Consider the following 25,706-nt stretch of genomic DNA (forward strand, 5'->3'; position numbering starts at 1 on the left):
TTGCTAAGCATATTCTAAGTAAATATATATATTATCATTATTATCATTATTACTATTATTATTATTATTTATATATCACTATTAAGTCAATGGTCTTGTACATTATATTAATTCCATGGTGCTGTAGAATACGCCCTTTCCTTACCAGAGATACACTAAAGACATATATATATATATATATATATATATATATATATATATATATATATTACCCAATATATTGCACAAAGTACAAACGATACAGACATATCACACAGTGAACATACTACACACAAATACTACAAGCTATATATATACATATATATTATATTATATATCATACATTGCTGATATCACACACATACACTACAAGCAGACACCCTGACCATAGTCACACACTGTACACACACCTGCCACACTGTGCCCAGTCCTCAGCTGTGTCAGGTGCAGTGAAGGGTTACTGAGCAGTGTCCCCTCCCCCCCGTGCACTGTCTCTCAGCACATGCGGAAGTGCAGTGTGTGCAGCGCTGAGACAATGCCCGGGGAGAGCGCAGTGCCGCGCACATAAGCAGCAGCCATGGCCGGCAGTAACGCGTGGAGGGCGGCTCTGCGCACCTACTACTGCATCAAGTTCTCCTTGTCCTTCTACTCCACCCTCTTCTCGGTAGGTGCCTGTGTGGGGGGCATGGTGGCATATGACGGGGCACTAGGTATTGGGTGACATTGCCCCCGTGCCCATACATAGCGTACAGTATATGGCTGCAGCCAACCAGCGCCGTGTATGCCTGTGGTAGTGTGGGGGTGTGGTCTGTGCCTGACACAAAGCGGCTAGTGTATGTATGTACATGGACCTATAGTATATAGTGTACACTGCTATTATATACTGTATACATAGAGGATACAAAGCCAGCAGTCCACAGTAAGTAAGTGCCTATGGCTGCCCATTCATTCTAGGTGATCCATTCTAGGTGATCCATTGGATCCAGTATGTATCTGATCGGATCCAAAATGTCAGTGTTATTTGTGTAAACGCGTAAGGATGTGTTCACACTACGTTTGCAGTTCACGCTCCTGGTTTATACATCAACCATTTCCATAAGTCCCCATTCACCAAGCAGACGCCATTCGCCATATGTGCGCTTTCTTATACAGAGAGCCAGCGCAAATAGAAGTCCACTATATACTGTGTATTTTTACCTCTGTAATATACAGTATACAGTAGCATGCTTCAGGAATATACTGTATATGTCAAGATATTGTCTAGATGTGTCTATATCTCTGATGTCTTATACAATGTGAACAACCATCTTACGCCAATGTAATGGGAACTGGAAGCGCTTGTGATGCCTAAGTCGGGGTCTCCAGGGTGCACCCACCCCCCTCATTCCCTGAATTACAGCGGTCAGCTGGACTGTCATTCATTAACTCTTAAATGACCAGGCCTGAACTGGAGCATCAGTTATATGTAAAAACTGTATCCTATAATGACGACATCCTCGGGATCTGATCTGCAGTGCTGGGGTACGTGGCTATCGTGGTCGCTGGTCTAATAAATGTGGCGGTACCACCACTTCTACTCTGTACATGGCCCTCCTAGAGTGCTATAGCAGTATAATAAGGAGAAATGGTTATAAATAGATTCTGTCAACTGAAAGTCCCTGTTTTTTTTTGTGCTAGTTTAGAAGAATGTAACATCCGGCTCTCATAGATTTCCATAGAAGAAATTATTTCTGGCAGTTTTTTTTGACCTGTTGATCACTCGATCATCCAGGGGATCCATTCTGGAGCTCAGTAAAGTGAAAGCTACTGCCCCGACCACTGGGGGGATCCCATATCCGTCAGCCTCTATTCAATCTTGTTGCTACTGATAGGGATAGCTGGGACACTGTTTGGCTATTGTTGTCTGTCCCATAGACATTGGAGTAGTTCTCTTGATCAGTGTAGATCCCAGCGGTGGGATCTCAACAAGAAGAAACGTATTTTGTCGATTTGAAGTTTTGGTGGGACAACCTCTTTAAGGACAATTTCAGATGGTCCTATTCTGTCTGTTGGATGTATTTCCCATACTAAACACCATCTGGGTCCCAGTCTCACAGTACTGTAGTCACTGTGCGGAGCACTATTACCTAAAAGTATGGCTACAGAACGGGGCAGTGTCCTGAGGTGAGGCAGTGACTATGAAAGCTTAGACATCCGGTCTTCAGACACTATTCAGTCCTAGAAATATATCCAACATATGAGCTGTGTTTTACAGACTGAATATGCCCATCCAATACTGGGGTTAAAGGGTTGTCCCACCATAACAACGTCCAATCCACAGGGAAAAGTGTCTGTTTGTTGGAGGTCCCAGCATGATGTGGGGCTTCAACCCAGTTAGAAGATGGTCAGCCAGAACCTATTGGTGGCTTTACCAGCTGTACCATGGCATGGAGATATACTGGGCGCCATGCTATGCATTACGTCTAGTTCAGGGCTCGTTCACATCTGCGCCCGGTCTCCGTTCTGCAGGTTTCCGTTTCCTGCATAAAACAGAGCAGGAGATGGAAACCTGCAGGAGTCTTTCTCACCCATTCATTTGAATGGGTGAGAAAGCTGTGTGGCTGTGAGCGTTTTATGCTCTCCGCCGCGAAACCGAGTTTTATAATCCGGACACAGAGTCGGACATGCAGTACTCTGTGTCCGGATTTTAAAAATCCGGTTTCGCGGCGGAGAGCATAAAACGCTCACGGCCGGACCCGGTCTGTGCTTTCCGTCTTTTTGCATGCAGAAGACGGAAAGCACAGAACGGAGACCAGAACGCAGGTGTGAACCTAGCATTAGAGGAAACTTGTAGTCCTTGACCTTGTGGGATTCAAGTTACACGACTTTCCCTTTCACTTTGTAGGAATGAATAGTAATATTACACATTCCTTTAGCTTCTGTGGTGTGTGTCAGCTTCCTCTAACCTTAGCTCTTTCAAGCTTTGTAAGATCCTTGTGATCTTTCTTGTTTTTCTGTAATTTGTAGGTAGACCACGGTTACATAAAATCATCTTTTCTGACTGTGTAATGTGAGATGATTGGTGTATACAACAATTTATCTCACATACAAGTCCGCTCTCGACTCTAGAAACCACAAATGTTATGGCGTCCTGCCAGACATGTTCCCTGTGATCGATGCCAGCTTCTGCTTAATAGACTTCAAACATGACATTGCTTGTAACATCAGGCTCGGTGTAAGGTTTGGCAGAGGTGGCCAAGTCACCATTTCCAATATAACGTAGTCACAGACTATCACTATTAGGCTAGATTCACATTGGTGGTGTTCATGTTATACTTGTGCACCATCATAGGAACAAAATCAGAATGGAGGTATAAAGGATGGATCTGTCCAATGACAGGCACCAGCGGAATCCCACCTATCCTGTTGACTATACTGGGGTCTGTTGGGTATCTGTTATGGTGCCCATTACTTTGCTGGACAAAATCTGAGATGTTTGATGATAGAACTTCCAACACAGAAGCTACACTTACTATAGGTTCAGACCTGCGCCCAGTTTCTGTTCTTCAGGTCTATTTGAGGACCCGAAAGATGGAAACCCAATCCGTTTAAAAAGCTGTTATTTGTGGAAACCCGCAAACCCTATAGACTATAATAGGGGTCTGTCAGGTTTCCACCCTGAAAAGTGCAAGCAGGACTTTTCTCCCCGCATTGTTCAAGGGGAATGGGGAACAGAATCCCATAACAGGTGTGAATGTAGCCTTAGGGTAGTTTCACACACAAACACACATTTAGGGCTAATCCACACTTTCGGGGGTTCGCGTGGGTTTTGACACAGAGAGAGACGCGGCGAGCTGCATCTCTCTCAGGTCAAAACCCGCCTGCCGCGACCGTCGCGGCTTTCCCCTCCTATGTCGGCTCAAATGAATGAGCCGATATAGGAGGGTGCTGCCGCTAGGCAGAAGCCGCGGCCCAGCGTGCCACGGCTTCCGCCTGAAGATAGGACATGTCGCTTCTTTTCTCCGCTAACAGCAGCCCGCCGCTAGCGGAAAAAAGAAGCCCGGCGGTCTGCATAGACCACCATTGTAAAGGGGAGGATTTTGAAGCGAAATCCGCCCCTTTGTTCACGTGTGAACTGACCCTTATAAAGCTGGATGCGCAAGGTAGTCAAAATGCACCTCGAGCTGGTCACGTACCACGTTTGTATTATTTGGTAACGTATGTTTGCCACTTTTTTTTAACACTGGATCGAGCACAGTATAAATCTGGGTGGGAAAATTCAAATGAACTTTTGGTATATTTTTGGGGGTGTGGAAGGAAACCTGCACATCAGCTCAATAGGCTAACCATGTCTACTTTCTAATCCACTTTTCACATGTATAATGAGTGGTGGGAGAATTTAATATGTTCCAAAGTTTTATGCACAAACTCTACTTTGCAACTTTTTTTTCACAAAAATTCTGAACTTAAATAGGAGCTTTCATGTCCTCAGGCACATGCAGTTCTATATACCGCTAGAAAGCCGACAATGCACTGAATTCAGTGCACTGTCGGTTTTCCTGTTATGTGCCCCGGGGTTGGAGATATCAATGCTGTAGCGGTATATAAAACCACATGTGCCTGAGAACATGAATGGTCCTGCACCAACTCATGCAGAAGTTGCCCTGGTATTATTGCAACCCAGGTCATCAGTGCTAACTACCGAGCCTACTCTCATCTCCCATTAACACGTATATTCTCGGACAGAATGGCTCATGTTTGTGTATGGGGAGACTGCATGACTAGCTGTTGGATATACACGCACCTTTGTTTGGGTTGTGACTGTGACTCAATGGCAACAAATCAGTGAGACATTTCTAAGTGGCTAAGAGGTGATAGAAATCCTTAGGGTGCATTCACACTGAGTAAACGCTAGCTTATTTTGTAGAGTAAAATTACACTTGTAAATTTTGCTATCCCATTGACTTCAATGATATTTTTTTACAAGTGTAAAAATACGCCTGTAAAAATACGCCTGTAAAATGTCATTGAAGTCAATGGGATAGCAAAATTTACAAGTGTAATTTTACTCTACAAAATAAGCTAGCGTTTACTCAGTGTGAATGCACCCTTAATGTGATAAGTAGACAAATTACACCCTGAAATAATTGTATGATACCATTGCTACTGCCACAGACAAATCTCATATTTTTTAGTCGTGTAGCTTGTAGTTGCATATCTAAAGTGTCTATGGTAGCCGGAACCTAATTCATGTATTTCCAGGAGGAATAATAGTGACCTGTCACTACACAGTGTTCTAAGAAAACATTGGCATTTTATGAGAGTTGAGACTAAAACAGACATCTGCTTATTTTCTAGACTTTTTATTATACAGATTGTATAAATGGTGACATTATACACCTTCATTCACACAAGCACCAGCTGGTTTATAAACTGTAATATCATTACTTGGAAACTAATGCATTTCACACATTCAGATTATATATGTCATTGTAAAGTGCAGCTCTACTATATAGGCTGCAGTACAAAAGCTAAGCCAAACCATAGTGGCAGTGCACTTTGTTAAAGGGTTTTTCCAGGACCTATATTGATGACGTGTCCTTAGGTCATCATTATCTGATCAGTAATGGCCCACACTTAGATTCCTCACAGATCAGCTGTTTAAAGAGGTCACCATGTTTGGATGAAGCTGGGTTCCCATCACAGTGTCTGTTGGAAATCATTGGACAAAAAAACGCTGTTTGTGTCTATTGTAGAATGGATCCAGTGGTGTCTATATTTTTTTTCCATTCCTCTGCCAGACCACAAGAACAGAAAGATATACACAGGTGGGAACCTAGCGTAAGCTTTGTGTCCTCTTCACGAAATACCAAGCACTGCACCATCCATATCATAGGGGATATACTTGGAATTGCAGCTCAGCCCCACTAACTTGAATTGAGCCGATGAACGGGACGTAATTGTCACAGGAAAGAGGCCTCAACACTAGTGAGTGCTGCGGCTTCTTCAAACAGCTGATCGGCGGTGGTCTCGGGTGTTGGACCCCCTTTAATTACATATTGATGACCAATCCTAAAGGTCGGTCATCAAAGTACAAGTCCTGGAAAACCCCATTATAGTCACCTCTACTTTTTTTTAAAGGAACAGGTCCACAAACCACATGTCACCTATCCATAGGTTAAAGGGATCCTATCATTAAAAGTCAATTTTTTTTGTCCCTTAAGAAAGGCTATTTTTCTCTTACCTTTAGATGTCTTCTTGGGGCCGCCGTTAGGTATATAATCCGTTGGTATGCAAATGAGTTCTCTCGCAGCACTGGGGGAAGTCCCAAGCACTCAAACAGCACTGGGGGCGTCCCCAATGCTGCAAGAGAACTCTCTAGCGCTGCCTACATATTCTTCAGGAACGGGTCTTCTTCCGGCAGTGGCTTCTAACTTTTAGGCCTAGGGCAAAGCCGACTGCGCATGCCTGCTGGCCACAAGACAATAGCCACTTACAATACTGTGCACTGTTCATGAATGCGCAGTACTCCATTTACATAGGGGACTCTTGAGCAACCATCCTTTTTGTGATTGGACCCCTAACCACTATCTATCCATCCATCCATCCATCTATCTATCCACACACCCCTTTGTCCTGATGCCTGTTATACAAAGTGAATGGTCACTATACTTCAATGGTCACCATAGACCACAGTATTCTGCCCCCTACAGATTGGGCATCATAGCGATATGTACCCTCAGTGTATGTAGTAAGATAACCCACTTCTGTTTTAATAGACTCCATGGGAACTGCAGTACATAGACCAGTAATGGGAAACTTCAGCCATGATAAATCCGTTCATCTCGGAGATTCGGTAGACAGTAAAGTGAGCCTGCACTAGCCCCGTCTTGTTCGCTGTAATGTTCATATGTAAATTTTGTTTAGTCTCTTGTACTAAATGAAAATCTTTCTTTAGCGCCCCAGGTCCCTCTCATTACACTGGCTGCACCCTGCGCCGGCGAGGTCAAGGCTTCCCAGAAATAAGAAGCTCTCACTATCTTTGATAGTCTCCCGCCTGTTCTTGTCAGACAAGATTCTGCAGGCTTTTCTTTGAAAAAACTGCTTACTGAGGGAAGAATTGAGCTGAGGGCCACAGATTTCCTTTTATTGAGGTACTGACCTAATGAGCGAATGATATATACCCGCTGTATGCTTCTAAGGATCTGCAGACTGTTTTACTCAAGAGCAATTTCCCTTCTCTGGTAGTATATTAATAGAGCAGAGAGACGATAAAGTATCTGTCAGTGCTAGCAATGGAGATTTAAAGGGTTCCGATAGGATTTCTTTTTGTTTTAGCCCCTTAAATTGTTACGGTATGTTCACAGGTGGCTGTTTCATTGCAGAAATTTCACAACTATCCCATTCATCTGAATGATTTGTGAAGAAATCCATGCTCGTCTATGGAATGTAATTTTAATTTCTGAAATTTCTGTAGCAAATAAGCATTGCGTGAATATATTTTAAGGGGTTGTCTGGGATTTAAAAATTTCCTTTTTTTTTTGTTTTTTTTCTAATTCACTGAAACCCCTTCAAACAGCAGCTCAGGGAGGGTCTCTGATGTTGGGCCCACACTCATCTATTATTGATGACCCATCTTGTGGTCATCAATTTAAAAGAAAAGAAAAATGGGAAAACCCCTTTAAGCTAAGGCCCCACATTGCAGAAATGCAGCTTTTTTGTGGTGTTTTTTAAGCCAAAGCCGAGAATGGCTACAAAAGGAATTGAAAATGTATATGAAGCTCTTATACTTCTCCCTTCTGATCAATCCACTAGTGGCTTTGGCTCAAAAAAACGCAACAAAATCTGCAACAAAAAAAGCTGCATGTCTGCAATGTCTGGGGCCTCAGGCTGAGGCCCCATGTTGCGGAAATGCAGCTTTTTGTTGCTGATTTTCCTGTGGTTTTTTGAGCCAAATCTCAGAATGATTGATAAAGGAATGGAAAATATATATGAGGTTCTCAATCCACTCCTGGCTTTGGCTCAAAAAAGCTGAAGCAAAATCTGCAATAAAAAAGCGCTTTTTGCAACGTAGGACTTTAGACTTAGGATGGGTTCTCACAGGTTTTTTGGGCCGGATTTTGACGCGGAGGCCACCTCAGAATCCGGTCCAAAAAACGGCTAGCCGCGACTGGATGCCGCTGCGGATTAGGCCCAAATGAATGGGCCTATTCAGGAGAGGAGTGTTGCTGCGTGGACTCTGCGGTGGATTGTGACACGGAATCTGCAGCAAGAAAGGGCAGCTCGCTTCTTTTATCCGCAAGTGCGAAGAAACCGCTCGCGGAAAAAGGAAGTGAACAGCTCCCATTGAAGTCAATGAGAGGCGGTTTTTTGAGGCAGATTCCGCATCGAAATCCGGTCCAAAAATCCCTATGTGAACCCGGCCTGTGTGAAACACAGGTTTCAAGCTCCTGCAATCGAGCAGTAAGTGGTTGGGTCCTCAGGTGTCGGAGACACAGACAGACAGACAGACTGTACAAGAGACAAAAGCAGTTTATTATCGCTTGTTTTCTCTTTTATGGGATACACAGGGCGTTGCTGCTTCCTCTATTGGACTCAGAAAATCTATGACTAAGGTTACATTCGTATGACTGATGGTGAAAATGGCTGTGTTTTACACCCAAAGGGCATCCGTTTTCATGAATTCCTCATACATTGCAGTCAGAGTATAGAGTGATCCATGAATATGGTTAAAAATAAAATGACCGTCAAAAATATCAGTCATGTGAATGGCCCCCATTCACATATAATGAAATTAATTTGTCCATGTAATGGGCATTAAAAAAATTGTTCATCAGATGGCTGATATATGGTGTGAATATCGGGTAATCCTGTGATCGCCATATGTGCTCATGTGGGTCTTTCCAGATCAAGATCAACTCTGGTGTGGCCCCGTCTATTTTTCCCATACCAAACGCACTGGCAAGCGCTTTGCAGTGAAAGCACACAGACCCCATAGACTATAATGGGGTCCCTGTGCTCTGACAGAAAAGTAGATTGTAATCTAGAGCAAGCATGTTCTTGCCACTTTTGATGCTTCCCAGTTTTCATGCCTGGAGCTACGCTGGTCAGTTGCGGTACAATATGTAGCAGCGGGTTTCGGTACTGCAGTGGTGACTTATTAAAGTCTATCCGGCAGTGCTGCAGTATCTATAGAGCATGCACTATGCATATAAACATTAACAGGAACCATGCTGTCCTGGAATAGCTGATCGGAAGGGGTCCCGGCTGTCGGACCCCCATAGCTCTAATTTTGATGGCCTGTCTTAAGGATAGACCATGAATATTCCAAAGCTAGCTAACCCCTTTAAGTTTACTGTCCACCTCTATCCCTAAGTCTATATCGGTGCCACCTTACCTAGTGTTTTATTATACAATATGCCATTATATACCTATTTTCCCCGGCCCAGGCTCATAACCTTACATTTATCTCAGTGGTAAGGTTCTCTAATGCAATATACATTTTTGGCTTACTGTATGAAGTTGGCAGCTCTGCCATATTGGAGAGTAAATGGCCTATTCTGCTTGATCATTTCTGTCATAGAGCAAAGATGACATTTTGATTTGTGATGATACGTATTAAATCTAGAAAAAAAGTACGTTGTGACAGAAGTGAGATATAAATGTTTCACGAGACGTTCTGACAAGCTTCCAGCGCTACATTACATCTTGGGAAGAACCAACGTGCCTTCGTTTCTGGATCCACGTGGGGTTTAATAGAAAAGTAGTGCACATTTTAGGCTATTTATTGATTATTATTGTAATAATTATTGCACCCATTTCTTTTCAACATCACTAAGGCTCCGTTCACATCTGCACTTATTTCGCTTACATATATAGCGCCGTCATATTCTGCAGTGCTTTACAGATATAGTCAGCACTGTCCCAGTATGTATTTGGAGTATTGGAGGAAACCAGAATACCCGGAGGAAACCCACACAAACACGAGGAGAACATACAAACTCCTTGCAGATGTTTTCCTTGGCTGAAATCGAACCCAGGGCCCTAGCGTTGCAGGGCAACATTGCTATCCAATGGATTTTGTAGAGTGGTGTCCCCACTTTTGCAAAGGGTTTGTGTGACCACGTGTTACTTGCATGTCCAAAGGGGTACCATATATAAGTATGCTTGTCCTGGCGTTCCCACTGGAGGTTCCAGCATCCTGACCTCAGCATTACAACAACAAGATACAAATGAGCTTTATTAGTATTACCAAAGAATAAAACATTTGTTGCCAAAGCAAAAAGAAAGTTGGGGGTGGTGGAGGGGGATGGGTACGGGGTTCGTGGGTTGGGGGTTTGAGTGTCTTTAGGGTCTCCTCGTTCTTGTTTGGGGTGTCGGTGGGTAAGGGGTAGACAGGTGATGGGGGGGCTTAGGGGGGTTTAATAGTCCATGGGGGGTGGGTGGTACAGTCCATGAGGTCTTTTGGGTGGTGCGTGGGGTGTTTGATAGTCCATGTGTCTCATCTTCCTCTTGTTTGGTGACACCTGGACACGTATTGGGCAGCGATCTCCACAGTGGCCTCTTCTTCTCTCAGTAGGATGTAGAGTTTCCTCTTCTCGTCCGCAGATATGAAGTCTGGGATGTGGGCAGAGAGTCTTTGGTAGTAGACAGCCCTCACAGCTGAGTATTTGGTGCAGTGTAGCAGGAAGTGGACCTCGTCTTCTAGGGCCCCCTGGTCACAGTGCTGGCACAGTCTGTTCTCCCGTGACTTGTACGTCTGCCTGTGCTGCCCTGTTTCGTTCTCTAGGTTGTGGGCGCTCATCATTTTCCTTTAAGACACTTCTGGTAAAACAACGCTCCCCTTCCTCCTCCTCCTCAATGACAACTCTGATCCTGAAATTCTCAGGATGCCTATTAATGGTGGAAGGAAATGCTGTTGAATAGTTAGAATTAATAATGTGATTATATCTCTGCACATGCCCTTATAAAATCAGCTGGTCCACAGCGGGGCTCAGCAGAGACAACCGATTTGTGGCAGTCCTGTCTGCTTTCTGGTGCTTGAGCTGGTGTTTGATATACAGGGGGACTCCGCAGCTAATTGTCTGGAGTTGTTTTAAGGAGCGATTGACTCTTTTGGTTAAAAGAAGGGGATGTTTAATTAATGGATCCATTTCTATCCAGCCTAAATGCCACTTCTCCGCACCCCACCAAGAACATTTAGGTGCATTTAAATTGTGTTCTGTACCAGGGAAGATGTGTGCGGTAAGTGCTCTTGTTCTCCATACTCACTGGTGACAGTCTCGTAGGTAAAACCAATTAAAAAATGCTAATGACTTGGCGGAGGGAGAAGAAGTAACAGGGAATCTCCAGGTGAGTTTTCGTTAGAAGTCGAAATATCTGCATGGGCTTGTCGGTCTTTTCTGTGTTATTCTGTGTATGACTGCTATACATATCAGAAAAGAACCACCAGTGGGAAGAGGTTTTTGTTTTTTTAGGGCTTCTGTCATTTTGCCAGAAAAGTCACCAGGTAATTTTAGCAGATGTCCCATCTCTGGGAACTTACTGTACAGCGCAGAGAATGGAAAGATTACATTTGTATGAATGAAAAGGTGGAAATTTTAAGTTTAGGAATAAATCCATATAGTACTATGATTAAGCCTTTGTTCATATAGGGGACTTGTTATGACTGTCATTCTGTACGACTGTCTTAATCTAGCCCCTTGCTGGCACTGAGTGCCTGTATTACTAAGAGGCTCTGCCTCCTGTGCACCAGAGGCACTGCCAGAGATTTCCTATAAAAATCATAGTAAATTTCCCCCCCTGCTGTTTTCACCTATTGCATTTAATTTTTACTATTGGAAGTATATGTCAGAATGGTTTCTAAATATATAGGCTTGCCTATTTGCATATGGACAAAAAAAGGGGACAGAGGCTCCGATTCACAAGGGGAAAACACTGTTTGATTCAGGTGATTCTAACCTATCTGCGGGGGCTGAGTTGATATGTTGGGTCCAATGACTCTGTTTTAAGGGAAGCTATCAAGTCAATTTGGGGCACTTAACCACCCAGAGGTCCTTATAGACTAGTGTTTTAAAGGAGTTGTCCCATCACAAGGATCCTATCTATACTGCTAGTTTATGTGGATTTAAGACTTTTCCTAAATGCATTGCTTTATCAAAACTGCTTTGTTTGGCCGCTATCTTAATTTATTCACTTCATTGTTTACACTATGTTTCTATGGCCCTTGGGATTATCTGCTCATTTGTCAAGTGATGTAGCTGCCTGCTCTCAGGGGGGAGGGGCTGGGAGCAGCTCTGAGCTGTTTGTGTCTTTTAAGTAGCGGAGCTTCTCAGATAGGGGAGGGGAGAGCTCCGGGATTTCTGAGCTCTAATCAGTTGGTTTAATTGAATTTGGCTGATAAGGGCTGAGATAGGGAGTCCGTTACCTCTGTATGTAATGCAAACTGACTCAAATCCAGCTCTGCTACATCAGCTTCACACTGTGGTAATTAATTTACAACCAATCCCGTGCAAGTGAAACCCCGCCCACCAATGTGCCGAGAAAAGCAGGAAGTGAAGAGAGCACAACAGCCTGCAGGTTAGTGAACAAGCGTCATGGGAATACCCCTTTAAATCCATCTGTGCCCATACTTAAAAAAAAAAAAAAAAAAAAAAAAAAAAATTAAAAAAAAAAAACTTGCTTAGAAATGAGTTTGATGAGTCTCATTGGACTCTACTCTTGTGCTCCCAGCACCTGCACAGTTCTTCAGGGAAGTTGAGGACATACGCCCCGGCTTCACTGTGCAAGTGCTGGAGGTATGGGGCATGTACACTGAAGCCAAGATGTACTCCTTCTAGAGCGCAGGGTAAGTGTAAAGATTTTTTTACTATTGGCGCTGATGACTTTATACCAGGGCGATTTGGGACACTAGAACCCTAGTCTATAAGCACCTGTAACGTCCCAAATCAACCTGACAGATTCCCGTTAATCTGTGGTCCAAAAGTTTTAGATATGGCACGATTATTATAGGGGATGTCTGGGATAACCACTTTTTTTAATATGAGGCCTGGGAAGGTGAAAAAAATAATGACTCGCCTGTCCCCGGTGCTCTGCCATCTGGTACTGCTGTTCTGGTGGAAGTCTGGATTGTGCTGGGAGACACCGGAGCATCGGGGACAGAGGAGTATGGATATTATATTAAAAAGGTGGTTATCCTGGACAATCCCTTTTAAGAAGTACAGGCCAGGCCAAACCCCTAGTGTCCCCATATCCTCCCTTGCACCCTATTTTCTCTTAAAATGGTTCCTATTGTGTGCAAAAATTATGTTTTGCAAATATTTGCAGGGATTTCCTAACAAAGGACTGTGACAGAACAATGCACCTAAAATAGATAAATAAAAAGTACCACTCTACCAAATTGAGCTGCCGAGCTTTGTAAAGCGTGGGGCAGCACAGTAATGATTTATTTCCCTCTCTTGTTAGTATAGGATATGTTATATGGAGTACTAGCAGTACCCGCAACTTCGTCCGCGGAGCCGTCACTTATTGCACGATCCATTTACATGGTGGGCCCGGGCCTCCCCCCGCTTGCCGTGTGGCCGCTGCGGGCCCTTCCTACAGCAGTGCGCCCATGGGTCCCACAGCCTGTGGCCCCCTACCTATGGCCCCCTACCTATACCTCCCAACTTTTTAGTAGTCGAAAGAGGGACAAAATGTGCCATTCTCCCGCCACTTCATCTGCTCCAGTGGCATGCCATGCTACTCCCCTCTTCATCTGCTCCAGTGTGAAGCCGTTCTCTCCCCCCCCCCCCCCTTCATCTGCCACAGTGTCATTCCGTTCTTCCCCTTTCATCTGCTCCAGTGTCATGCCATTCACCTTTCCTTTCATTTCCTCCAGTGTCATGCCGTTCTCCCCCCACCCCCTTCATCTGGCCCAGTGTCATGCCGTTCACCCCCACTTCATCTGCCCCAGTGTCATGCCGTGACATGAGGGAAATCCGTTCTCCCGTCGCGGCGATTGCGGAACAAACATCCAAACACACAAACTTTCACATTTATAATAGTAGGATACTCCTATGGAACCTCTTTAGCTATTATTTTATTTGTTTCTGGTTGAACCAGTGCACACCGTTACATTTTCTGACTTTTTTTTTTATATACAGTATGATTACTAGTCCTCCCTCAGTACGACCGCTCTCAATGAGAGAGCTAAATTTACAAGATCTCACTAACACGTTGTACGTGGCACCAATTATTTCTCCATAATTGCATTATGACATTTCTTATGGCTCACAAAATACTGTAAATCAAGATAACATAACCCCTGCCACAGGGTCAGCTGGAAATTCCTAAACGACCTTAATGATTTAATGAGTAATATTTGCTGGTATTGATTGCCGCCTCCGCAGTCCTGTTGATCCCGTAGTTTACTATGGGGCTGGATACGTAATACTGTGAGTAAAGGAGACCTCGGATCATATATCCTGCCCCATTGGTAACCGTGTCACCCTTATTGATGTACCTGAGTGACCTTGGGTCATTAAACTGATCTATTTGTCATGTTTATTGCTCTCTTGTGCTATTTGCCCTATTTAATAGACTTGCATAAAAAAAACGGTAGAAGAAATAGTTCGGTGGGCAACCATCTCGTAACTATGTCCAAAACAGGAGAGGATCTTCTATTTTTGCATTTGGAGTTTGAAGGTTTCTTCACTGGGTAATAAGGTGCTGTATCTGACAAAGGGGCCTTATGATCCTCAAATATTTTATTCCTGAGAATAAAGAGTCTATCACTTCAGCTGCCACCACTGCATTACAGTGATACATAAGATACCTTTATTAAGTATGTCACTGTTAAATTTGGAGAAAAACAACTTTGACGTGTTATGCAAATTTGGCAATTGGTGCACTGGAGACGGGCCTTCTGCTCCCTGGAGAATTGGTCTTGCAACTCAGACCCTTACCATCTCCTGCTTGCACCATCCTGTGCAGTGAGAGTTGATTCTCCCCTTTTATGACGTCATCCTCCTTCATGAGCAGCAAAGCAGTGCTAAAGGGCTGAAGGCCCGCCTTCAGTGCACCAACTGCCTCATTTACATAAGTCTTCAAGTGACATAACAAAGACATGTTGGTGCTCTGTAAGATAGTGGTGACAGTTAAATATGACTGGGGGAGATGATAGACTCCCTTTAAAGAAGACCTTTAACCTCCTGGGGCACATGCGGTGTGGTGGAATTCAGCGCCCTATCGGCTTTCCCTTTCTGTGCCCTCGTTGAAGAGCTATCTGTGTCGGTACCGTAGCTCTTCAGGCAGTCAGGAATGCCCTTCCTCACAGTAACGTCTATAGCGCTGTACTGTGAGAGTGGTGAGGAACGCAACCTCCCCTCCTGATAGTACTTGTCCATACACGAGAGGGGAGGGGGGGCGTACCTCACCATCCAGTGTCATGGCCGGGTGGTAAGGAACGACCCCTCTCACAGTACAGTGCTATAGACGCTACTGTGAGGAAGGGCGTTCCTGACTGACTGTCAGAAACACCCTTCTGACACTGAAGAGCCAAGGTAATGGCACCAATAGCTCTTCACCAAGGAAACAGAACATGAAAGCGACAGTGCACTGAATTCAGTGCACTGTTGGCTTTCGAGCGGTATATGAAACTGCATGTGCCCCAAGTGATGAGAGGTCCTCTTTAAGGGTTTTACATATATGGTTTCACATTTAGGGGTCTCTTCTCCATTTCTTTTGCATGTTTTCATATGCTGGTCTCTTCTCAATCACCTGATAGGTTGATGTATCCAGCAGTAGTTCATAGAAGTCTGCAGCAGCCATTTTTTAGAAGATCTGCTGAAATGATAAATTGTATATGTTTAGCAGCTCTTTCTGGAATGGTTCCACCAAACATATGGTTGAAAATAAAATATAGATAGATATTTATTTTTTTTCTCATGTAGATTGTGAGTCCCATATAGGGCTCACAATGAACTTTTTTTTTTTTCCCTTGCAGATGTTGTCCTTGGCAGGATTCGAACCCAGAACTTCAGCGCTGCAAGGCTGCAGTGCTAGCCACTGAGCCACCATGCTGCCCCATCACATGGTTGAAAATATGCAAAAATGTGCCTATACCATTGACAGCATAAAAAAAAAAAAGTATACTACTTTTGTATACCTTTATATCAAAAAGTATAATTGACTACACTTTGGACATTTTCTCCGCATGTACACCATTGGAGCACCCAAAATCCAAAGAATGAAATGCGATATCTCACTAGACAGGCCAATTTCATTTCAAAGCATCTATAATATATCCTAAAAAAATAAAAGTTCCCGCTCAATGGTTTTATTACCGCTTAAGCCGGCCATGCAGTTTGGATGTTGGATGGTGATTTATTCGGTTGCCCGCTATACCTTCCGTACCCCTGCTCCATGCACATACACGCTATGGCTTGTAGAACAAAAAGATTGGGTATGTTGAAATTCAGTCCTGTGACTATATCTGTGACAACTTCTAGATGGTTGTGAGACCAATAATTTGACTTGTGTACATATGGTACTCTTGTCCACCCGTCTCTGCCACGTGTGAGGGCATAGATGATGCTGATGTCTTATCATTATGAGGGAATCTTGCATTAGGCCTCTGATTATGGACTTTTTACATTCCTGAGCGCTCTTAGCCTTGACTGGCGCTGTATTTGGTTCAGACAACTAGTCATTTCCAGAGCGCCTTGCATATTGGTTAGAAGCAAATAAGAGATAATAGGCTAGAATAAATACTTTTCATCCCAACCCATCAATAATGCCGCACAAAGTCTTCTCAGCCTACCACAAACTTCAGCCTTACAATTTACATTTACTGCAGCTTATAATTTCCCGTAGAAGTAGGTCAACCCGTCACGCCTCTACAAAGAGACTTCCCCGCTTCTAAAATTGTCAAAAACTCTTTTATCACTGACTTATGACTTCTTTCTTAAAAAGACTAAATGTAATTGCATGTTGCAAGTGTTTCCTGCAAAAAAGCTAGGAGAAGCTAATGTGAAATTTATTTTGGCTTTTACAGGTACAGTAAATCTAGAAGGTAACTTTTCCTGCAGGGTTACTCGTTCCTGTAACTTAACTGCAAGAACAGTCCATCTTTAGATGACTTTAGTTTATTGACTTGTGCGTTGCCTATCAATGTTTAAAGGAGTATTCCTGGAGACAGAAAATATACTTAGAGGACCTTTCACCATCCGGGGCACATGTATTTTAATACACCACTAGAATTCAGCACACTATCGACTTTCCAGTTCTGTGCCCCCGGTGAAGGGCTATTGGTGCCGGCACCGTAGCTCTTCACTGTCAGAAGGGTGTTTCTGACAGTCAGTCAGGAACGGCCTTCCTCACAGTAGTGTCTATTGCGCTGTACTGTGAGAGAGGTGAGGAACGCCACCTCGGTAAGTAAATGGCCATTTTCTTGTGGGCATGCGCAGTCGGCTCTGCCCGAGGCATAGAAGTCTTACCGCCAGCGCCAGAAGAAGACGCGTGAAGAGGCCGTTCCTGAAGAAGATGGAGGTGGCGCTAGAGAGTTCTCTCGCAGCATTGGGGATGCCCCCAGTGCTGTTTCAGCTCTTGGGACCGCCCCCAGTGCTGCGAGGGCACTCTTTTGCATATATACATATATTTACTATATATATAGTGCTGTGGAATATGTTGGTGCTATATAATATAGATTAAATAACTAAATTGTATCATGTTAATTCACATTAGCAAGATACTTTCTAACCATCTTATCGTGACCACCTGCTGTGCTGATCGGTGGCCAATGGCTGCGACCATGAATGCAGGAACTTTCTATGGACTAATCTGGCCAGGATTTTTTTTATTGAGGACAGAGATACAACATGTATGAGAAGAATTCCTTATTGCATCCATTTTATCATTGCTGGGTTTCCAAACTATAAAACATTCCTGTCTTCATGGTCTTCTTCAATGGTAATCTGTCCTTGCCTGGGATTATATATTTCTAAAAATAAAAAACCTTCATAGTATCTGAGAGATGAATCCAATATTCTCATTGGACTCTTCCCTGGTGCTCCTGGCGCATGCGCATATCCTCAGTGAAGCCGTGGCAGTGCACTTTGCTTTGCCTCCTTTGACAGACTCCCCTAATGATTTGTTCATCTAATTTTAAGATCCCCAAAGATCTGGCTATCGCCTTGCTATCCCAGCCCAAGCACCAGCGGAGTAAATCTGGTTCTACGGCTGTTTGTCTTTAACAAGTCTCTCTAAACATATGCACATAATATAAAAGGGCAAAACTGACAGAGTTGCCCTTTACTAAAATAACATGGCAGTAGTCCTCACCTACGTTAATAATAGCTTTACAATAAATCTGAATAATTTTATAAAAAGACCAGCGCTACTCTGTATTCCTAAGCAGCAACTATGAGCTTAGACACATTAAAGTTTCATGAAAAAATGAAGTAGAAATGGCCCATGCGTGGCAGCAATATTCACAGAGAAGAAGTGGTAATGAAGGTCAAGTTAAAATCAAAATTACCATTAGATGGAACAGAAGGGAAGAACAAATTGTAACAAAACGTGCTTTTTCTGCAAAGAGTCTGTAAATTAATGTCTTGCTCTGTTGAAACTTCCTGGAAACCCATCAATTATACTCAGTGCCATGTAATTTAGATTGGGGATCTCAAATTGATATGTCTTTTTTGTGCTGTGAATCTGCATTCAAGAAAAGAAGCAAAACTGCAAAAGCACCACTCTGTACATAGTAAAGTAAAATGATGCCCGCCGCTTCTGTTTATAGAGTGGGCATATCCAACTTGTAGCTCTAGGGAAAGAAGCTACACACTTCTAGATGCTTTGGCTCCAGGGATTTTGGAATACTATGAACCTTCTCAATATGTTTTTTGACTTTCCTTTAAAAAAAAAATTTAAAAAATCGGGGGTTTTGGTAGAACAGTCATTGTATTCTACCAGATCTGTCAAGATGAAGCAGATTTTGGCTTTACGCTCGAAGAAATGACACTGTATAGACCATAGTAAGCTAAAATAAGTCAGGTCATGAAATGGTGTTGTGGTAAGACATGAGCAATTTTTGCAATCCTTCCATCTGTCTATAATATACATCAGGTGAATAGGTCTGCCGTTTATTTGCCTATTTCATTCCCCTTCTGTTATTAGTATTCCGTTCTATCTCTGCACTATGTGACCCGCTCTCTGATTCAGTGAACTGTATAGTGTCTTCAGTGTGGACCAGAAGTCAGAGTGTGGGTCCGGTGGTACAACAGAGGACTTGTATGGAATTAATGAATAAGGGTAAGCAGTGGAACGGCAGATCTGTTTGCCTCAAGTGCATTCCAAATGGATGTAGAGAGAGTGTTTGTTTTTTTTTTTGTTTTTTTTTTCTAGGAGTTATCCTTGAATTACAAAAAAGTTTCAACCATGTGCAAAGCAGTTAGGCAGCATCATCTATTTGGTTCAGCAGGAGCTTGGGATTCACTTAAAGTGGACCTTTCATGTCCTCATCAATGTGCGGTATACTATACCACTGGAAAGACGACTGTACGCTGAATTCAGTGCACTGTCGGCTTTCCTTGTATGTGCTACAATGGTGGAGATACTAAAGCCGTTCATTTCAGCACCAATATCTCCCTACTGTCAGAAGGGCGAGCCTTACAGCCATAGGGTCATCACTGGCTCCCCTACGGTACTCTCCCACAGCCTTGTACTGTCAGAAGAGGCGTTTCTTACACTTCAGCATCATCTCTGGGCAGTAAGGAACACCTCCTCTGTCAGTACAAGGCTATGGAAGAGCACAGTTGGGGGGGGGGGGGGGCATTCCTCGCAGTCCAGCGATGACGTTAGGCTGTAAGACCTTCCTTTCTGACAGTGGGGAGATATTGGTGCCGAAATTAATATCTCCATACTGGGAAAGCCAACAGTGCGCAGCATTCAACCCAACCTAGCACATAGATAGGTCACCTGAATTAAGCCGTGTTGCCTTTTTGTCATCATGCAAATGAGCTATTTGGAGCAACAAGGGTAGTATTAGATGAAAATACTGCTTGATTCAGTTGACCATAATCTATCTTGTGCAGGGTTGGGTTGATATGCTGAGCTCTGCTGACAGACTCCCTTCAAGGTTGAGTACTGATCTCTATCTTATTGCAGGAAATGTAAATATTCATAGCCTAACGTATGTTAAAAGTAGTTTGGATTTTACCTTAAATACGATTGCGCATCCATTTCACATAACTACGTCGTAAACCAAGGAGAAGGGCATTTGGAAGCAGCGGTAGTACAACAGGAGATGCTTTGATCTTACAGGGTAATTTGATGGCTGGCTGGTCCTTGTGATATCTCCTTATATTAAAAGCAGAATCTGTAACCTCCGTGTGACAAGATGCAGCTCATTTCCTGTGAAATCGGGAATGATGTAGTAGTTTATGGCTGTGTTAATATTACAACAAATTTGCTTGGAAGCGCATTAATGGAGAGGTCTATGCCGAGGTCATAAGCAATCTTGTTAAACACAGCCTCTCGGAGAGGAGTGCCACATATGTATGTGAGCCGCGTGACATGCACTTCTAGCACTCGTATGTGTCCATGTATGGGAGCCGTGTGTCATTCTCATAATTACTCCTTTCATAGTCTTTCTGAAGGTGGAATAAAAGGAGAGACCTCATTAGGTCTCTGCATGGATGGTGTATGAGGTTTGACAGGGAAGCTCATAAGAATTTCATTTAAAAAATGTTTTAAAGTACGGAAAGTGAAAATTCTGAAGTTAGAGGCTGTCGTAAATGTAGAATTGGACACGAAGTCATTTTAGATATATTTTAGTTTAGAGCTCAACTTCTGAGTCTATATTCAAGATAATTCAGCTTATCTTTGTAGTAAGGTAATTGAAATCCCTTAGGCTTATGTGACACCATAAAGAACGAGTATTCTTTTGAATATTGATGGACGTAATATACGCGGAGCAAGTTGGACAAAGGAATGTCATTCTGTCGATTGGAACAAAGTCTTTGTTTATTGAGTTAAAGGAACACAGCATATCCCCAGCCTCACATATAGATAGGTTATGGTCATTGCATCAAACTGTGTTTTCCTCTTATGAGTCGATGCCTTTGGCAAAAAGTTACTGACTCCTGCCAAAATTGGTCCCAATTCTGGACCAATGGAGCTTCTTTAAAGGGAGTCTGTCACCAGAACCAAACCCCGCAGATAGGTTAGGGTCACCTGAATCTAGCAGTGTGAATTGGTACCCTAACCTATCTATCTGCAGGGCTTGGTTCTGATGACAGACTCTTAAAGGAGCTCCACACACTGTAGGGATTGGAAACCCTGAGTCGGAGTTTGGACCAATTTGAACAAAAGTTACCTCCACATTCTACATCTTGAATTTGCAGTTCTCTCATAGCTGGTTGGCAGTGACTAGGCACCATACGCCACACATAGTGCAAGATCCTCCACTACTCACTATCTCTCAATCAGAAACCCCAGGACCATATAGGACCTATATAAAGAAGTAGTGTCCTGTGTCGATGTGAGTAAATTGCTTTGGTTGTGCTCTTGCTCACTTTTCTTTCTTCTCCTCTCCATAAATTTCTGTAGACATGAGTCATGTGGCCTGCATTCTGTCTCGATAAGGATACAGCAGAGATTGGTTAAAGTTGTTATAGCAGAGGAATGGGGAGAAGGGAAGCAGACTAGGGAAGCAGAATAGGAAGACTCATACATTACAAAGCATCTTACAATCGTCTGTAATATTCATCTTTGCTAAGTTTGATGAAACAACAGTGCCTATTTAAGGAGGTTGTCCAAGAAGTTACATTTACCTTAATTCATCCAACGGATTCTGACGGATGATGGACTAGGGGTTCCAGCCTGGTTCTGATTTCTGGGTCACCTATACAGTGTCCATATTAGGATATCCTCAGAGATCAGAGTCAAACATGAGATTGATGGAAGTTTTAGGCAAGTTTACAACTGACTTCTGATCCCCGGGACCAACATGAAGAATCTATCAGATGAGTTAAGGTAAATTTAACTCCACAGACCAGGGGCGGATCCAGGGCCGTGGGAGCACATGATGAATGAATGAGAATGGGCGGAGTCAACATAAAAGTGTGCGGAGCCAAAATTGCCGCAGCGCACCCCGCACGTTTTATTCCCTCTTTCTAGTCTTCAAAAGTTGGGAGGTAGGGGTTAGAAGCGTGAGGCCCTTAAAAGGGTATTCCCATGTCCCTTACTCACTAGTCTTCACTGCTGTAAACTCTTCTTTCTTCCTGGTTTTCTTGCATCAGTTGGTGGGCGGGGTTTCATATGCAAAGCCAGCGGCGAGATGACGTCACTTCTATGCCACTGGCCTTGCATGCGCGCTCCCGATGCAGCTATTAGTACACAAATAAGGCCTGTTTTATAAGTTGGTCAAAAACCGCTAACTAGTTAAAAAAAAAAAAAAAAACACGCCTCAAACTCATTTTTAGGGCTAATTTTTTCAAAAAATCCTGGTGGGGGGGCCCCCAGACACCCCGTTCCCCTGGGGGTAAGTAGGGCCCTGCCAAAGTCAATTGCTCAGGGCCACGCACACCCTGGATCCGCCACTACCACAGACAAGCCCTCTAATTTAAAATCAAGGCTCACAATGGAAATGGTGATGGTGCTATTTCAGGCAGTAACTTAGTAACAAAGTTCTGGATATTTTCATGAGTTATCGATGGCCTGGGAAATATCTTCTACATAATCATTTACCATTAGCTCCTATCAAGATAAATATTGTCTGCTAGAAACTAATATACCAGTAACTTGTCCATACACTGTCATTTATCTTGATAGCACATGCAGAGTGACTCATTTAATGAAGACTATGTAGAAAATGAACCACTTGTGTCTGGTTAAATTACACATTGAAAGATGGAAGAACACTTTGGGCATCCAGAACATTTGGCTGAGGATAAACCAGGGAGCAATGTCTAATGGATTATGTTCTTTGTCTACCCCCTCGAGTAGTCTCCATTAGCAATGGCTGATGTGTATACATCAAGTCAATGTGTCCAAGTATTGGGCAGGAATATAGCGAGATGGTGTACATGTTGAGGCAGATCTAGTTTGGTTGTGAATGGTAGATTAGAGGTCCATAAGCTAGGGCAATCGGTCATTGCCTGGAATCGGGGACAAGCTGCACCTACTGGTCCTCTGAGATGGGCCAAAGCCTATGCATGACCCATGGTCGGTGTGGTGTGTGCTGGAGTAGAGCACTGGCCAGGAAAATGGCAGACACCCGGCGGATACTAACACCCATACATCGTATTTTAAAAGATTCACTACGCTTCACAGTAGTAAAAATTCACTTTGCACTGTAAGGAAAATGAATCTATAATTTATTAATTTTCTTAATATAATGGATATTAATCTGTGAACGGGATTCGGAGCCCTTAACACATTCACTGTGGATATTTTGATGGTAATAAAACTGCCATCGTATCCGGATGATTTGTGATCCAGCCTTTGTTTTAGTGGAAGACTTAACGCACAATATATTCTAACGCAGTACTAATGTCATTAGGTGGAAGTCAATCACGTTATCTTTCTTGAATTTGGAGAGGGAATGTACAATAGAAAGTGAACGCTCAGAATTGCAATGCATTCGATTGGAGTCCATCACCATCTCCTGGCAGATCTTTCTGGTACATTGTCGAAAGTCATTCACCAAGGTTGAATGCCATACTTATTAATGCCCCCACTTTTACTGAGACTACTAGAGGAGTCACAGAATTATGAAGGATTTCTATCGATAGCTTAACCATGTCAAGAATAACCTGTAGACTACGGTATGACTACATTGTCGTAGAATTTTCCTGTTTGTATGGATCTACTGTATAATAGGGTTACAATAGAAGTATGTGGGCACTTATTGTAGAGTTCTAGGTTTTGTTTTGTCATTTTGGAATGTGGATAAATCTGGTCTAAAAAAAAATAGTAAGATACTTCATTGGACTCTGTACACATGGAGGTATTGCTTCTAGTGCACTATATCCTTGTATGTACCAATGCCAGCAGAGTTGGTGGCGCTTGCTCAGGAGCCATACAAACTCTTTGCCTAAATTGTTTGCAGTAGGATATGATAGTAATAGTATGGCTATAAAAACTTACTCATGTAGATTTATTCTCAGTTTGGTCCTTTTCTTGGACTATTTGATCCTTATTCTAAGTCAGTCTCCTAGGAAAGAATAGAGAAACTGAATTTGGAAAGACAGAGAAACCATATTTGCTGCCCATTTGGTTAGTACAACCTAATTTGCATTAATATTAGAAGGACTTACGTCTTGTTATATCTTTGGAATGGCCGGATAGATTTTGACAAACACAGTAAAATGAGTGACCACACCTATCACATGATATAGGTCATTGGGCTTTTCAGATCTGATGACAGGTTCTCTTGAATTGGGTTTGCCAAGAATGCAAAGTGAATTCAGTGAAAGATTTACCAATCCTGGTATATTAAGTGCGACAGGTAAGCTCATTTTACTGATTATGACAATTTAAACATAGTTTCACATCATAGAGTTTCGGCCATAAATCTCAGTCCATACATGTCCAATCATCAGCTTGGCGCAGAGAGGACTGATCTGGCAGAGGTGAGAGGCTTAGACAGGGTTGAGGAGATATCGTCACTCCATAGGGAGAGACCACCATTTAGGTGTGTGGAGTCTTATTAAGCCATGAGCGCTCCACTGTGCAAAGCGCTCATGGCTTAATAAGACTCCACACACCTAAATGGTGGTCTCTCCCTATGGAGTGACGATATCCCCTCAACCCTGTCTAAGCCTCTCACCTCTGCCAGATCAGTCCTCTCTGCGCCAAGCTGATGAGATGCAAATACATCGAAACAGCTGTCCTTGGCTGAGACTGTATTTGGTAAAATCCCAACATCATTGCAAACAAAGGCCCTCATGATGTTAAAGGGAGCGCCCTCTATAGGATGTCTTGACTGAGACTCTGTCTTCCTAATTACATCATGGAAGATAGACTTGCACATTCTCAGTCAGCGCCCTCTATTGGTGTGCATACTTGAGGCACTGGCATCCTAATTACATCATGGAAGTCAGATTTGCATATTCTTCCCATTTTTATACCAGTCGTCATTGGTTTGCTGAAAGTATATTGGAAAATTGCCTACCTTTTTATTATACAAACAATAATATAGTTCTCTTGATATTGGCCTGAAAATGGACAACTCCTTTAATGTCAACAACACCTGTTGTATTCAGATCTAGCTCTTGACATGGGGTCTCTGCCGCTCACCGGCAGATTCTACACCTTGGTAGTTCACGCTATTAAAATGTTCCTTTTTTTCACTTTGTAAACTCTTCTTTTGATACGAAGTTTTATATTTTTGCGAAATGTTCATCCTCAAGGTAAAGAAAATTGATTGTGTTCTGCAAGAAAAGTAAAGTGTGAAACATCTGAGATCCTCTTACACGTTAGAATTTCAATTACATCCTCAGCCTGTCATTCTCCAAATATAATAAGGTATTTAATGAAGGTTTTATGCACACCACATATCGAAACTCATCTCTGCCTGAGCTCCCTGGAGTATAGACGGGAGGGAGAGAAATATCTCAGACTACACTAAAGATGTAGTGATAGCGGTATACTGTATACATATCATATCACCTACTGTAGATACACGACCCAAGATACAATTGTGGGAATACTCTGTCTGCTGAACTTCAGTGTTTTTCATTAGCCACCTTGAAAGTGCAAAGTCC

The 25,706-nt window shown here is 43.0% G+C and overlaps 1 protein-coding gene across 1 annotated transcript in view; it reads left to right on the forward strand.

Moving 5' to 3' along the window:
* The first annotated feature begins 496 nt into the window (after window positions 1–496).
* The window catches only part of LOC142202753 (tetraspanin-15-like), a 106,236-nt gene continuing 81,026 nt past the window's right edge, over window positions 497–25,706 (forward strand). Inside the window, exon 1 of the mRNA XM_075273054.1 lies at window positions 497–643. Coding sequence (XP_075129155.1) covers window positions 557–643 — 87 coding nt within the window. The 5' untranslated portion in view covers window positions 497–556. The remainder of the gene's footprint in view (window positions 644–25,706) is intronic.

The sequence above is a fragment of the Leptodactylus fuscus genome, chromosome 5, assembly GCF_031893055.1.
Source record: "Leptodactylus fuscus isolate aLepFus1 chromosome 5, aLepFus1.hap2, whole genome shotgun sequence".
In the NCBI taxonomy this organism is placed as follows: Eukaryota; Metazoa; Chordata; class Amphibia; order Anura; family Leptodactylidae; genus Leptodactylus; species Leptodactylus fuscus.